This window comes from Mustela nivalis (genome assembly GCF_964662115.1).
Source record: "Mustela nivalis genome assembly, chromosome: 3".
Lineage (NCBI taxonomy): Eukaryota > Metazoa > Chordata > Mammalia > Carnivora > Mustelidae > Mustela > Mustela nivalis.
The window spans coordinates 44125193-44141153 of NC_139022.1; the positions used below are offsets into that span (position 1 = coordinate 44125193).

Here is a 15961-nt window from a genome sequence, read left to right on the forward strand (position 1 = left end):
ACAACCAAACCTTTATTAAATGCTGTATGAGCCACTCATTCAATTCTCAGAAAAACTTGTGATGAGAGATTAGTCTCCTCATTGGTACGGTGAAAAATCAAGAAGTAGAGCCCAGATTCCGCTCACCTCTTAGGACTCCAAGCCATGTTCTAAACCAACCCCGTGTGCCGCCTCTGAGAGAATTTTAATCCTGTTACCTCTAATAGCTACTCTCAACACATTACTTCCTGTTCCCAATTCCTTGGGACTCCTCCTTCTCATATGGCATGTAACCTAAGGACCTTGGCATCACGACTTGAGCTTCCTCCTGTCCAAAGTCCCTGAATTCTCACCATCAGAGCTCTTCTATCTAACATTTTCCTGGCTGGGATGTGCCAAACTGTGACCAGTACCTCAGTCCTTGGTCAGAAATCTCTAAAGCCTTCCCTGGGTCCCTTTGTTCTTCCTGAAATTCTTTCACTATTTGGCTTCTAGGGAATAAAAAGCTGACATTAGGGCCCTGGAGTGGCTCAGTGGGTTAAAGCCTCTGCCTTCAACTCAGGTCATGATCCCAGGGTCCTGGGGTCGAGCCCCACATCAGGTTCTCTGCCTGGCAGGGAGCCTGCTTCCTCCTCTCTCTCTGCCTGTCTCTCTGCCTACTTGTGATCTGTCAAATAAATAAATTAAATCTTAAAAAAAAAAAAAAAAGCTGACATTATAAAGGGGAAAGAGCCTGGACTCCAGTCCTCAGTCACTGTATGAGCAGGTGCACCTGACTTGACCTCTAAGTCTCAGTGTCTTTCCTCTGGAAAACAGAAATAAAATGACCTGCTCTGGAAGGATCTTGGTTAGAATGGAATGACAAGTAAGGGGCTAGAAATCAGGATCACTCTCTTTCCAGCTGCTGCCTCCAGGATCAGCTCTCATCTGTCCACTGCAAACCTAAGAATGCTCAGTTCTGCCTGCCCCAGCTTCAGTTCCCACCCCTGCAAGGGAGTCCTTGCTGTGTTCTTCAGCCACAGCATCCTCCCCACGTCGGATCCGCATTTCTGATTGCTCGCTGAATGTCCCTCTGCACGAGTTACAGGGCCCAACTTTGTAAGTCCTTTCTCCTTCTCGTCTTAAATTTTCAGATTGTAAGGCTTAAGTCTTGGGCATCATCTTTGACTGTCTACTCCACGTTAAAATCAAGTAGATGGTGCTACACAGCATCTACCAAAACTATGTGTGTTTTTGTTTTTGTTTTTTTACATGAGTCTGCATGTCACGTTCCCACTGACGTTCCAGTGCTTCTAGCCTCAAATGACTGCTATGAGGGGTCCTCCTCTTGGAGTTCAAGTACAGCCTCTGCTTTCCAATTTGATCCTGTTCGCCATAATCATTTTGGCAGTTTTATTTCCAACATTTCCCTCACTACTCTCCTCAATCACTACCCACTCACCAGAACTGTATCTCACATACCTTCCCTTCCATAAGCCCCTTCTTAAAGTGCTGTAAAACAGATGCACTTTCCCCTCCTGACTACTCTGGATGGTTCTTCTCAGGGCTCTTAAATATATATGTTATACTTGTAATTTTCTTCCCTACTAGCAAATTGCAAGCTCCCTGAGGGAAAGACTTAAGTTTTACCTACATCAATCAATCTAGGGCAGTACCTTGAATACAGGAGGCCCCCAGTTACACTCATCTATCTTTAGTCCTGCGAACTTTCATAGTCATTCTGTACAATCTCAACTCTTCTAGGAGCTACGTTAAGGCAAACTGTACTATTAATTCTTCTACGGTCTTGAACATAATTCTCTTTGAGGGCAGGAAGTGATCGCTACGATACCACGAATTTGTTTAATAGCATTTAATGGTCATGGAGACAGATTAAAAAGAATACAAATTTGAAAGGCCCAAGTGCCAAATTTCCTTCAGAATAAAACTGACTGTTAAAGAAAAGGCAGAAGTTAGAATAAAGCTAACCATTATTGATCCTTAGAAGTGTCAGGTCAAGTAGGTTGAATTCCAAAAAACCTGCTCATATTTTACTTGACCTTAATCATCTGAGGAAATTACATCCCAAAATGAGATTAATTTCTCCTGAGGCTTACGGCATTTGTTACCAAAGGGGGGGGGGGGGAAGGTAACCTAATAAGAATTCAGGAAACCACTATCACCTTTTAAATTCTTGTAAAATTATGCAAAAAATTGTCTCTGATTCCTTTTCTTCACTGAATATAAATGACTATGAATTCTAGGAATAACATTTAAAATAAGCTGTTCAGTTGCAGGACATGTTATATTTTTAAAGTTATTCTTAAAGTTCTCTCCTGAAAGATACTTTCAGTGGAAGGAATTTCTACTAAGAGAGAAAAAAAAAATGACCATTTTAGAAGTGAAAGTAAAATAAATTATTCCCACTTTCTTCCAGGGAGGATAGCTGGCTATTACTTAAAACAAAACAAAACAAAACAAAAAACCCTAAAAGTTTTTTTTTTTAATTAAGAAAAAGCTCTTTTAAAAAGCCCCTAACCTCCTAATGTCAGAAATAGCCCTGACAACTGAAATGAACATATCCGAACATAAGAGATATTGCCAAATACGCATACTTGTAAAGAATCAAGGGGGAAAAGACATAAAACGACCAATCCATCACCAGCTATCAACTACATACCTGTTTAAGTCTGGCAAGTTCTTTCAAAGCTCGTCCCCACTGCTGCTTGTAATGCAGTTTAGACTTAGTTGCAGATTCCAACTTCCTTTCAAGTTCAACCTGACAGTGATTAAAATCGTATCAAGTGAAACACTATACCACTGTGTACAATCACTGAAAGATAATATATACAAAGAGTCTGGCTTAAGAAAAGAGTTTATACAGTGTAACATACGACATCATCTAAAACTGTTATATAATTTACTATAAATATTATGGCACATGAACATTTTCTTGTTTAAAATATAGTCGTATTTTTACTGCCTAACAGCCTATACTAAAAGGAACTGAATCAGTCTTAACCTCCAGACAGTTACTATAAATGTATTAAAACGTGTAGAGAGTGCAAAACACATTCATTTTTTACAAAAAGCAGTTCTTACTGTTAGCATTCCAATTCAGCTGGCACTCTCAATCTGAGAAACCAACTTATTCCTTTTGGAGGCCTCTCATGACATGGAACTTGGTCTTAAAACAAAAAAAGCTAGTAGAGATACTTTTGTATTTCGGCAAAAATCAGAAAACGTCGAAAACAGTGAAATGTTTTATCAGAGCAGTTTACGAAGCAAGAGTACAAAGTGAAAAATATTTTAAGAATGTTAAAATAAATCCAAGAGTAGGAAAAATAATGCTCCTACTAATACTCATCTAACTCTTATTTTCTGTTTTCCCTCAAATATATAAAGAAAAACATGAAAGTGATTCCATTAAAAAAATGGTTATTTATACTTGCAGCAGGCAATCTGTTGTGCATGAACTCAAGCCAACTTGGCTAAGTTCTGGAATGTACTCTCTCAGTGTTTCAAACCAAGTACCAAACAAATCCATGAAGCCAACAGACAGTTTTACTATTTAAGTGATAATGTAATAATATGCCTGAATTACAGTAAAATACTGTGACTCTAAATGGGTCTAAGTTTTTTTATATCAAGTCTAGTTTTTCCCATACACACAGCTCCTTGTGTTTTGCAGGAAAACAAACCCAAAGGCACTCTCCCAAAATTCAAACTCCAGAAAATTTTTGTTTTATTTTCATGTAAGGAAAAGCTGATTGCCAAATTCCCTTCATAAAAGACCAGAACATTCTCTGCAGTAATATATGACTTCATGGAGTCAAGGTTTTTTTCGGCTTTACAAATCCCTGGTGCTTGGATTTAAAGGTGTTGACATTTCACAACTAGACTTACATGTCCTAAATTGAATAATACTGTGAGATTATCAAAGATGATCTCTTCTACTTATGCCCCCCAGATTTGTCCATATTACTTGGTAATTTAACAACAGGGTGTCAGTCAGTGGAATAGCAATATGAGATATTGCTCTGAGATAAAAGGGTCTTTTTTTTTAAAGGGTAGAATTTAATTATGAATTTTAAAAGTATTAATCATGTCCATGGGTCCTGGAGAATGTGTAGTAGTCTGGACGGGACCAAGGAGGAGAGTCAGGACGGGACTGAAACCAGAGGGGTCACATAAACCCAGGGGTTGACTCAACAGAAAAAGCAGGATAAGGTTTTATCCGTTTTGCCATGAGTCTCAAAATAATTCCCATTTGCGTAGCTATTCATGCTTAAATAAAAAACTATAGTTATCAAATTTCAGGTTGAAACCTCACTTTTCTGAGTTCATTCCTCTGGCCCAATCAATTATTCCTACCTTTATTTTAAGAATATAGGAGCCTCTGTGATTCTAAAGAAAACGTACCAACCCAATTCCCAGAAACATGCACCCGAGAGAAAATTTATCTACTTCAGGACACTCACAGACCTCAAGCTAAGACGTCTCCCTGTGAGTAGACGGGAGGCTTGAGCTAGCCCATACACATAGATCCTGAGCCCAGTTACAGACCTCTGGTGTGCAAGCTCACTTCAGGACCTGGAGTCAGTTGAGAGGCTAGCATGGCAGTAGGCACAGAGCCGTGCTCACTGCTGCTCCCATCTGCCTGTCTCTATGCCCACAGCTCGTATCCCCTACAAGACAGAGGACACTGCCTTCATCACTGCTGCTCTACTCCCTGGTTTGAGTCTGTCACAGACCAACGATTTAGATTTCTTCCTGGAAAACCTTGGTGGTTTTATTCTTCTACTTTCCTACTGCCATTTCCTTAGCCCAAGTTCTTTTCCTCTTCTCTGGTTTCTTTAGCCTGAATCTTTTCTATCTACACGCCCCACTGCCCTCTCTGCTAAGAATCATCGACCATCACTGCGACTTGCCTATAGTCTGGAGCCTGTTCTTCTCTGTCTAGGTTTCACGGTGTTCCAGAATCACACCTGTCCTCTTGCTGAACCTATCTCCTGGGTTTTCCTCAACAGAAGACCCTCTCCTCCTGCCCTCTGGTCCATGTCCTATACATCACCTCCCCTGCCCCACTACTTCCTGAGCCAGTTACTTTTCTACTCTAACTTAAAACTTGAAGCTGTCTTAAAACTGTTTCTAAGTTGCCAAGAGTTTCTATCACGTTCCCTGGTAGTTGATTACACACAATCACTTAAGGCTGAGTCATCTCCCTAATTTCTTTACAAACTCTTTCAAATTGAGGTCCCAAAGGATAATGTGTTTTTTCCCTTCATGTTTCCCTCTACCTTAAGACACGAGTAGACAGGCAATAGCTACCAAATAATAAGAAAATTTCAGCATTGGGGCGCCTGGGTGGCTCAGTGGGTTAAAGCCTCTGCCTTCGGCTCAGGTCATGATCTCAGGATCCTGGGATCGAGCCCTGCATCGGGCTCTCTGCTTAGCAGGGAGCCTGCTTCTCCCTCTCTCTGCCTGCCTCTCTGCCTACTTGTGATCTCTGCCTGTCAAATAAAAAAATAAATAAAAATCTTTAAAAAAAAATTTTAGCATTTTTTTTTTTAAGATTTTATTTATTTATCAGAGAGAGAGAGGGGGGGAGAGAGCAAGCACAGGCAGACAGAATGGCAGGCAGAGGCAGAGGGAGAAGCAGGCTCCCTGCTGAGCAAGGAGCCCGATGTGGGACTCGATCCCAGGACGGTGGGATCATGACCTGAGCCGAAGGCAGCTGCTTAACCAACTGAGCCACCCAGGCGTCCCTTAGCATTTATTTTTAACTTCAGTTTGCCCTACTAAATTGTTTTCCATATTTTATTTAAAAACTGGATTATTTCTAAGCCATTGAAGATACTCCTACCAAAAACCAAATCATAAACTGACTTCTTACATAACGAAAGGAATCAGGATTGTATTTGGTAAAACTGTATCTTAACTTAATGTTACACCATTTCATGAAAATAGAAATACTTCTTTTACACTGAAGAGAACGGGCAGTCAGAAATGAAAAGCTCTCAGTCAGACATAACCAGAAAATTATATGGGAACTAGATACTTTTTCACTTATGCCTTCCTTTTTGTGCTTTTAGGTCTTAGTTATTATGTAGAAATAACAAATAGGATTCTGCCCTCTTCTGGCTCCAAAAAAAATTTACCAAGAATTTTCACAAGAGCAGAGAAGGCTTGTTTTACTGAACACTTACACATGCTGGGTGAATTTGTTAGGTCTGGTGAACTAGTAATTTCTTCCCTCTTGCTCTTAATGACAGTTTACACTTGTATGTTGAGTGATTTTTACCCTTTCGCTAATAAGTACAGTTGGAAAAAGAGATTCTGAAAATTCCTTAAATGTGTTTCTAAGGTGGGAAGTGTCAGGTTTATATTTGGAAAAGATAGTGCTTCTGTTCTAATTTTGAGATAGACCGTGTCTAAAGGGAAAAATGAAAATCCTGACACCTACATAACAGGGCCTGTGAGAAGGGCTGAGAAGCCATGCATGTCACTTGTCCTTGGCAGGTACCACAGAATTCAGAGAGGTCAACATGGAAGTAGCTGAACACTTGGTTTATCAAGAGGGGTTGAAGAGGTCTAGCTGCAGTCAAATTCACTGGCAGACAAATGAACAGGCCACCAAATCCAGTGGAAAAATGCAAAGATTGTCCCGATATGTAAGAAGCAGCATCAACCAGGCTGGGCAGTCAAACCCACACTGGGTAAGAAAAGGAACACAGCACACAGACGTGGACAGGCCGTGAAAACATTTACTGAGTTTGGAAACAGCAGCAAAAACTGTTTAATTAATGTCCACTTCTAAAAAACTTGTCTTCAACTTTTCTATGTATTCTCTTTTTCTGCCTCTTAAACAGTGGCTCTATTTCCCAAGAGAAACTCTTACATGGTCCACTACTCCCCTACTCTGTAAAAGCTCAATTTGTTTTTAATTGCTTTCCTCAATCTAAAAATATGTGTAGATTTTCCTTCTACCATTTAAGATTTTTTTCACCAGTGTGAAGCCCTTGGTTTAGATTTTATTTTTTCCTGTGCCCAACTTTTCAATAAGCCCCAGCAATTTGGCTTCTCCAAAGTTAGTGACTTCTTACCTGTCAAACCCATGACCTTCATTCACCATGTTTGACTTGCCCTTCATGAGGGATGGCCTCTACTACTGATTCTCAAAAGTCCTCCTCTCCTGGCACCGCACTGGACTGTTTTTATTACTCCTCTCAATCTTTTTAGCCTCCTTCTCCCTCACTTTCTGTCCCTGAGGTTGCATGTCCCAGAAGTGTTCAGGGGTCCTTCCTCAGCATGCCTGAGCCCATTGCATCTGCATTATGGTGTTTACTTGATGCCACTGACTCCCCAATCTGTAAGTCTAGTTCTTTTCTCTCTTCCTACTATACTCCCCATTTTTAACCACTCCATCCACTGTTCCACTTCCCTTCTTCTGCTAGCATCTCAAACGTAGTATGTCTAGAACCATAATTCTCTACAACTTCCACGCCCTCAAAGATCTTCCTGAAAATTCTTCACTTCCATTAACATCCATGAAGCCAACCTGATAAACTTGATTGTCATCTCTGACTTTCCATACCAGATGAAATACAAATTCTTTAACTTACTATCTAAAATCTTCCCCTGCCATAGAACCAAAAATTAAAATTCCCAGCATTCTCTTAGCAGTCCTATTTTTATTTTGAAAATACGACAGTAATGATTAGGTTCTAATCAAGCTATTACCAAAATACTAATAGACTTTCTAACCTTGCTCCTTTGCTTGCATACCTCTTTCTGGAATATCCTTCCCTATACATTCACCCAATAAGAGGTCATGTGTCCTTTAGGTCCCACACTTCATGTGCGGATTTCACTAGAAGTAGCTTTGTCTCCCCTTTACATTCACGGCTTTTAGTAAGACAAAGTCAGACAGTAGGAGCCATCATCTTCCTTTCCACTGTTATGACCACCTAGGCTAAGTTCCCTGCCTCTCCATATGACTTGCCGTTTAAGTAACTCTATCCTGTTTTTTAATCATTCAGAACAGGATTTAACAGTGTCAGCGTACATCTTTGCTGGATAATGAAAAATCAGTTCTGTCCATCAGGATCCTGCCAGGAAACCAGAAACCACTCTAGGTCTTCCAAAGAGATTATCTTAATACAGGCAACTGGTGAGACAGGTGAAAAGCAGAAATGCGAGAAGGGATGAGCCCCCGCCCCACCGCCCTGCCCCCCACCCCATGATGAGCTGCAGCAGCCAGTCCCACCTCTCCCAAGTAGGAGGGACTACAGAAGGAAGGAGCAGGAGTAGTAGTTTTTCCTACCCAGAACCCAGACACAGGGGTTGTCCGTGAGCTAGAGCCCCAGTGGGGATAGTCCAGGGCAAGCTGAGAGAAGGCCTGGCTGTTGGGAGAGGAAACCATAAAGTACACCTACTACCTGAGAAAATATGAAAAGCCCAGGGACTACCCTGGCATCTTCCCAACTAGGGTGGTGCCCCCTAGTGGCTTTTAACTTCCACAGATTATTTTCTTCTTTATAACCTCTGCCATTTTCTTATGTAGGCTCTATCTTTTTAATAATGCCCAGAGAACATCTAATGATAAAATGCAAGAGCCTATACTGTCAAACTTAAATTGGCTGTTGGACCTTACAAATTTTTTAATGCCTAGAACCAGAATATACTTCCTGTTCCCTCTATATAAATAGAGGGAGGACCTGGATTCCAACCACAGGAAACAGAAGAGGATAGACGTCCCCCCTCGAGAGGGACATCATCCTAGAGGAGTGCGGGCTCGAAATGAATCCTCCTGTCGGAGAGTAATACACAGAGAGCATTCCCAACAGCAAGACTGGCACCAGAACTGGGGGATACAGAAATCTAGGGACAGGGCCATGATAGCACCAAAAGTAGCAAGAGAAGAGAGTTTTGCAACAGGACAGGCCATGCTGTGCTCCCCTCGTTCTCATTCCTACTCTGAAACCTGTTCTGTAGCCTTCCTCAAAGTTTCGGGGATTCCTTTATTCCTACCGTTAGTCACTTCTGTTGTTTACAACAAACAATTCCGATCAGTACAAGCTAGAACTGAGAAAACTGAGAAAAGCCAAGAAATTCAGGTACTGACAATGTCTCAGCTCTAGAATTCTGTTCTTAGTTGACATCAGAACACTACAGTGAAATATTATTATATTTTATATTCAAATAATACTTACTGACTTTATAAATTATTAGAATTAAATTGCCATGATCTGACATGGGTACCTTTTCCAAGGTGAGAAGATTTATTTCAGACTGTAGACGAATTTCTGGTTTGTTGCTTTGCTGATCCTTGAACTGAAGAAACTCTTTTTCCAAAATCTTATACTTATTTTCAGCATCATTAAGCTGTATTTAACAAAGGAAAAAGTACAGCCATTAAAAAATACCAGTATGCTAAGTTCAATACTACCAAATTGAACAGGGTCATTTTTCCCTTATGCTAAAACATGTTTATAGCAGAAAATTTAGGAAATCCCTAAGCTATAATGAGGAAAATTAACAACATACAAAAGCTTTTTAAGAGTATGAAACTTCTTACAAAACCAGTATCACCAGAACATTTTTGGTAAATTTTAGATGGCAAATGAAATTCACTTTACAAAAACACCAATACTACTAGGAGGGCACATATAAGAACATATTGTGCATTATATATATATACCAGCTAATTATGGATAAAAACATAAACTTTTAGTGTGGCATTTATTTTACTTATTATTTGAAGTTAAAAGAACTTTGTAATTCAAATACTATTACAACTTAAGTCATTTCAAGATGATTTGCCCCAATCCCTTCATTTTTGTGGGCCAGGAAGTAGCAGAGACCTAAGTAGCATCGAATGTCTTCATCCCCTAGAATAATGCTCTAAGGAGAGCAGGCAAATACTCCGTTAAATTAAAAAAGCAAGACCACCTTGACTCAAGTCTATATATAACTCCCCTCTGAAGAGTTTCAGAACTACCAACCCCCGCCCCCCCTAAAAAAACAGGATATTAAAATGTTCTTTTTGATTTGATCTGGGTTTTTTTTTAATGAAGTGAAAATAAGCACTGTTAAAGATGCCTTCCAAAAACATGTCACACTATGACTACCAATCATTAGATAAACCCATTTATCTTCTCACTAAGACATAAGACTTAACTGAATTTGAAATACTGAGAAGACCTGTGACAGAAATGGAAATTCAATTATCAATAACAAATTCTTATTTCATGCCAGTCAATACAAATCGTTCTAATTAGGATTTATCTAGCATCTAGGTATTAAGGTATTCTGTTACCTGAAAATTCTTCATATGACTGAAGTTTACCTCTGCATATCTGAACTTTCATTTTTAAACTTGAATTAGAACCTTTCTCAAGCATCTCCATCATACTTATTTCTGTTTTAAACAAAAGCTAACAGACTTGATATTTGTTATTTTTTCCAGCATTCAGAGAACTCATCATAAACAATTACTATGGCTCCAATCAGGTTGTACAAAAGTAAGCTATGAGGCATAAGGGCCTCTTTCTCTTGTGCTAAGTGGTCCCTAAACACGGACGGAGTTGTGCGACTTGCTTTTCTATACGGGCACACAGACACTTGACCACCTTTCACTGACAGGGTGTCTTTTTGTCCTTTCTACCTGTCTTGTTAGAACCGTGTGTTGAGTATATGGAACCTGGTTCTGAATCAGGGCCGAGCATGTTTTCTTTTATATGAACTGTGAAATGTTCCCAGGTAAGGGCTGAGCACTTTCAGCTCCCAGACACGTGTGCTGCCCCACAGCTCCCTCCTACCTCCCCGCTAGATTTTCCCCAGGTCTCAGACTATGTTTTAGGAGAGTACTTGGGATAATTTTTCCAAAATACCAGTTTGTGCCAGAAAGGTTCTTCCCACAAAGATGTGAGCTAATTACGTCAGTCTGGGACAAGATAGGAACAGTTTTTTTTAAAAGATCCCGTGATGAGTCTAATACACATTAGAAGCCTCGATCTTCCTGCAAAGTGGGAGAGGCACTACCTGTGAATCCTAGTCACAACTGCCCACTTACATAACTCCATCTTTTATATTTTAAGTGAGGCCTCTATAACAATCACGTTTGTATTTACTATTGCCTAAACAATGGGACTTTAACTGGCCCTGAACAGCTATGGAAACTATTCTTCATGCCAGAATTTACCGAAGAAGTCTGGAGGCATTCACTGTGCATATTTAATCTATGCTGAAATTTCTGAAGAAAGGGAAGCTGAATTTTTAACAGCTTGATCCTGCTTTTTTTTTCAGCAAATATTAAGCCCCTATTATGTTTTGAAGACTGGCTGGACTCCAGGCATACAGATACAAACCCAAAGAATTTTATGGAGCTAATCATTTGACCTTGATCAAACTATCATGCTAATGAAAATAAAAACAAACTGCTCTAACATCTAATAAAAACTCGACTGAGACTTAGAAAATAAGGGTCAGGGAAGATGGCTCTAGGGAAGTGTGCTATAAACCCAAGGAGGCTAAGAGAAGTAGCAGACACTGAGATGCTCTGGGGAAGGCAAGCACAGTCGGCCTGAAGACCGAAGGACACCCAGTGTGGCTGGAGAGCCTCCAGCAGAAGTAAAGGACTGGGAGAAGTGGTGAGAGAGGTAGGCTGGGTCCCCAGGGATGCAGAGGTTTGTAGGGCAAGCTTATCACTCTGATCTTTATCCTAGAGCAGTAAGAGGACACTGGAGGATGTCGGTGGAGGAGGTCAGGCTTCCCAAGTTTCAAAATTACCACACTAGCTGCAAGAGGAAGACCAGAGCAGAGGAGTCCGTGACTGCAGTGTATGGACGGGGCGTGAGGGTGGGTTTCCCATGCTTTTAAGAGATCCAAGTACAGAAGCCAAAGGGCGATTAGATATTTGGTTCTGGAATGCAAAGGAAAGGGCTGGTACATAAATGTGAAAGTCCCCGAGGTGCACAGTGTCTCTGAAGCCACAAGCACGAATAAGACTGTTCAGTACCAACTGAAGCCTGGGCCAGGAGGACGTCCAACACTGACTGGCTAGAATAAGGGAAAAGAAGCCCACGGAGGAGCTGGAGGGGTGGCCAGCAAAGCAGAGGCAGACCAGGAGACCAATGGTGCGCAGGGTGAAGGAAGACAACACACCAACACCAGGACGGACAACAGCGAGGAAGCCACGAGGAAGTGTGAGTCAGAGGACAGGAGTCAGAGGAGAGGTGGCTTCGCAGCACCTGGGCTGACACCTGGCTGCAGGGACAGGGCCGCAGAGGGGAGTGGGAGAGGCAGACAGGGGAATGTAAGGTGACAGAGCACACACCGTTTGTTCCCCAAGCCTGGCTCGCAACTGAACCAGGTCCAGGGGCACATGAACAATGTATTGGCCCCCACGAAATTTACCAGAAATAACAATCTGGAGTGAAACTTAGTTCCTTCTCATGTCAATAATGGTAAAGGAAGGAACATTATCCCAGTGTCATCTTTCACTTTGATTTAGGAAGACAAGCTCTGACTTAAAGTATATCTGAATCCCGCCGCAATCAATATGATCAACAGTCGGATTGACTGTGTATCTTTCTAACCTTTCAGCGACTACAGCTAAGCTCTGAGCACTGCTCCCACCTGCTGCTGCAGTCGGAGTTTGTCCTCTTCGAGCTGTCTCATCTTCAACCTCTCGAGTTCAACTTGATGCACACAATCCTCTTTGGCTCTCCGGATAGAGTCCTGAAGTTCTTGCAGGTTCCGTTCACGTTCTAATTTCAGTTCCTTTCTTTCTCTTTGAACCTGACAACAGATGCATCTGTCAGAGGTTGGCATGCTCTGGGCTACATGACACTTGTCCAGTACTCTCTCATCCTTATATACAATGTTCAGAATATGTACAAATTTATCTCCATGTCCTTTTCCATTATTAGAATTAATGTTTAAACATACTGAAATGCCAAATTTTAATCCATCATTTAATTCTAATATAAAAAGTACCTCCTAAACTCCATACATGACTTGCAAAAAACTCAACCAAAAAGGCCCTAATCACTTAAAATTCCTACTTGAATAAAACTCATTGTATTACCTAAGCAAATATGCCCAAGTTTCTTTTCTTCTTTGGCCATTTCTTATATTCTGAGGGTGCCTGGGTGGCTCAGTCGGTTAAGCATCTGACTCAGTCTAAGATTCTTTCTTCCTCTTCCTCTACCCGTTTTTATTTGCACACACTCTTTATCAAATAAATAAAAAATCTTTAAAAAAAAAAAAACAGGGCACCTGGGTGGCTCAATGGGTTAAGCCTCTGCCTTCAGCTTAAGTCATGATTTCAGGGTCCTGAGATCAAGTCCTGCATCGGGTTCTCTGCTCAGCGGGGAGCCTGCTTCCCTCTCTCTCTCTGCCTGCCTCTCTGCTTACTTGTGATCTCTCTGTGTGTGTCAAATAAATAAATAAAATCTTAAAAAAAAACCCACAAATGGGGCCACCTGGCTGGCTCAGTCAGTTAAGCAACTGACGTTCAATCTCAACTCAGGTGTTGATTTGCGGGCGAAGCCTAGCAAAATGTGGAGCCCACTGAAAACAAACATTCTGCCTAGTAACACAGAAGGTGACTCAGCCTTAGTATTGATGTTTGACCTTAAATATATCAGTTTCCAAATCATTTTAGAAATTCCAGAAAATATATGATAACAAAGTCAGGGAGATATGCTGAGAAAAATTTTGAGAAACATGTGTGGTTAGGGAAGGGGCATATAAATTTAATGTGGAAGAAATTCTAATTATTTTGAAACTTCTGTAGTAATTTAAATAAATACTTTGGGTAAAATTCAGTAAGACCTAACAAAATGGCTAGGTAGGCATAGCACTAACAGAAGTTTTCATCCATCCTTTGGAGCTAACCTTTAATGGTCAACCAAGAAGAGTATTCCGTTCTTACTGAGAACAAGGGCAGAAGGTTGGGCCACGAGCTTGTACTACATTTTCTCTATGTGGGAAACTTCACCAAAAGTCTCTACCATTGCAGATGTCAGCCAAAGCTGGCTGAGTAACAACATTTCTGATAAATACTTTGTTATCTACTCCTCCCATTCTGACCTCTTATTGAATAGCACTTTTCTCCATCATGCCCACAAGACCATTTCCATGAGATGGATTTCGTACGAACACAAAGGAAAAGTAATAGCATGTACCTAGAGTGCAGATTCTGGAAAATGAAGACATAAGACAGGAATACAGTTACCTCCGATTCTGCAAGGACAAGCTGCTGCTCTCGCTTCTCTAAGTCAATTAGAGTTTTTTGAAGTTTTCCTTCTAGAACAGTATATTCAGCCACCTACAGTACAATAAAAGAAAAATTACCTTTTCCCCCAAATCAAAACATGAACAAAGTCAACACTGCATACATTTTAACATACTGAAACATATGATGTGGGAACAGGAAAATCATGAATTATATCCACCAATTCAAAGCAGAAATTCTTGCTAGTACTCTAAGGAAGGAAGCCCCTCTAGCGTCTGCTTGGCTATCTCAAGAGACATTCAGTTTCCTGAGGAAGCTCGTTCTCCCACTGGACAATTAGACTGCCAGTAAAATCCTATGTTCAGTCAACATCCAGTTCCTTAAAATCTGCCTTGGTCACTATGCCAGTATTTCTCTGATGCCCCCTTCATCACTTATGCTCCTTCCCTAGAACTACTTCTGTTGCTAGGTCAGCTCATCAGTTTCAAGTCCATCCTCCTCATGGTTCAGATCCAACTCTTCCCCGCAGTTCCAATAACTGACCTCATGATTACTTCTGACCTCATGATTAGCCTCGTACCCTGGCTGCCGTAGGCCTGCAGTCCTGCTGTGAGTCCCGTTCACAGTAAGAGGTGTGCTAGCACAGCCTACACAGCATGTAGGACTCTTGACAGTTTCCTGTCCTTCATTTCTAACTGATCATTTTTACTAGGACTTTCTGAACCTCACCAGTTAGTCTCCACAGCCCAGGCCACATATTAATTTTTTTCCATAGTCAACAGGAACTCAGTTTTATTCTCCCGAACCTTACTTGTAATCCTTAGAAGAAAAAAATATCTGTCTTCACATATTTGAATCTGGTGATAGCCATCGTATATCCTCTGAGTCTTTTTTCTTCTCCAAGATAAACACAAGTTTTAGCAATTATTCACATATTACCATTTTCACATCTAGTATCTTGGATTTAATCTAGAGTCTAGATTGTAGACTAGGTCTTTTAAAAAAAAAAAATGTGGTACCCTATGTGATCTCACTACTTCAGAAGCCAAAGAATGTTCCCCGCCAGCGACAAGAACAGCAAGTACATTACCTTGGTCTAAACTCACATGTGCTATTTCAGGATCCTAATCACACCATTTGCTATGTCGGAGAAATTCCCCCAAGGCTTTTGTTTTTAAACCTGGGATAACTATACCCACACACCTATTGTCCAGAAGAATGCTGTGACTACAGAATTTGACATCTGTCCTCATTAAACTTTATTTCAGTGACTTAGGCCCAACATACCAACCAATCATGATCACTTATGTAAGAATTCTGTTAATTCTACCACCTACTTTTGGTTTATCTAAAAAACAAAACAAAACAAACAAACAAAAAACCAACTAAGTGTGCCCTACCTCCTTATAAAGTCATATAGAGACACGGAAACAGGATGGTGAGTCAGAATTCCAATGTTCTGCCCCTGGCAACGCAAATGCGTGAGTTCCCAGAGCTCTGTCTCAGGAGGTGTCCTTTCCTGCTACATGACCTCTGCAGATGACCTGAGGCACCTACCATCACGTATATGAAGAACTCCCAAATCCAGACTGCCAAGTCAAAACCCCTTCCAGAGATTCAGACCTCGAATCTACTGCATATGCCATTACTCCCTAGATTATCTCAAACTCAAAAATGTTTAAAAACTGGAAATCACCATCATTTAAATAACAAGTTTTTATGGCAAACCTAGCAGGTATGGGTAAAATAAAGTCCTGT

The 15961-nt window shown here is 40.8% G+C and overlaps 1 protein-coding gene and 1 long non-coding RNA gene across 6 annotated transcripts in view; one reads left to right on the forward strand and one right to left on the reverse strand.

The window, feature by feature from the left end:
* Positions 1-15961, forward strand: part of LOC309861728 — a 106042-nt gene that overhangs the window by 83791 nt on the left and 6290 nt on the right. The gene's annotated exons all lie outside the window — the stretch shown is intronic.
* Positions 1-15961, reverse strand: part of CEP120 (centrosomal protein 120) — an 82380-nt gene that overhangs the window by 15654 nt on the left and 50765 nt on the right. For 3 of the 5 annotated variants that reach the window (XM_082724882.1, XM_082724883.1, XM_082724886.1), the window contains 4 exons: positions 14204-14296; positions 12601-12762; positions 9223-9345; positions 2639-2737 (listed from right to left, as the gene is read on the reverse strand). In XM_082724882.1, the coding sequence (XP_082581008.1) occupies positions 2639-2737; positions 9223-9345; positions 12601-12762; positions 14204-14296 (477 nt within the window). The remainder of the gene's footprint in view (positions 1-2638; positions 2738-9222; positions 9346-12600; positions 12763-14203; positions 14297-15961) is intronic. The other 2 variants (XM_082724885.1, XM_082724884.1) reach the window with 1 other exon arrangement.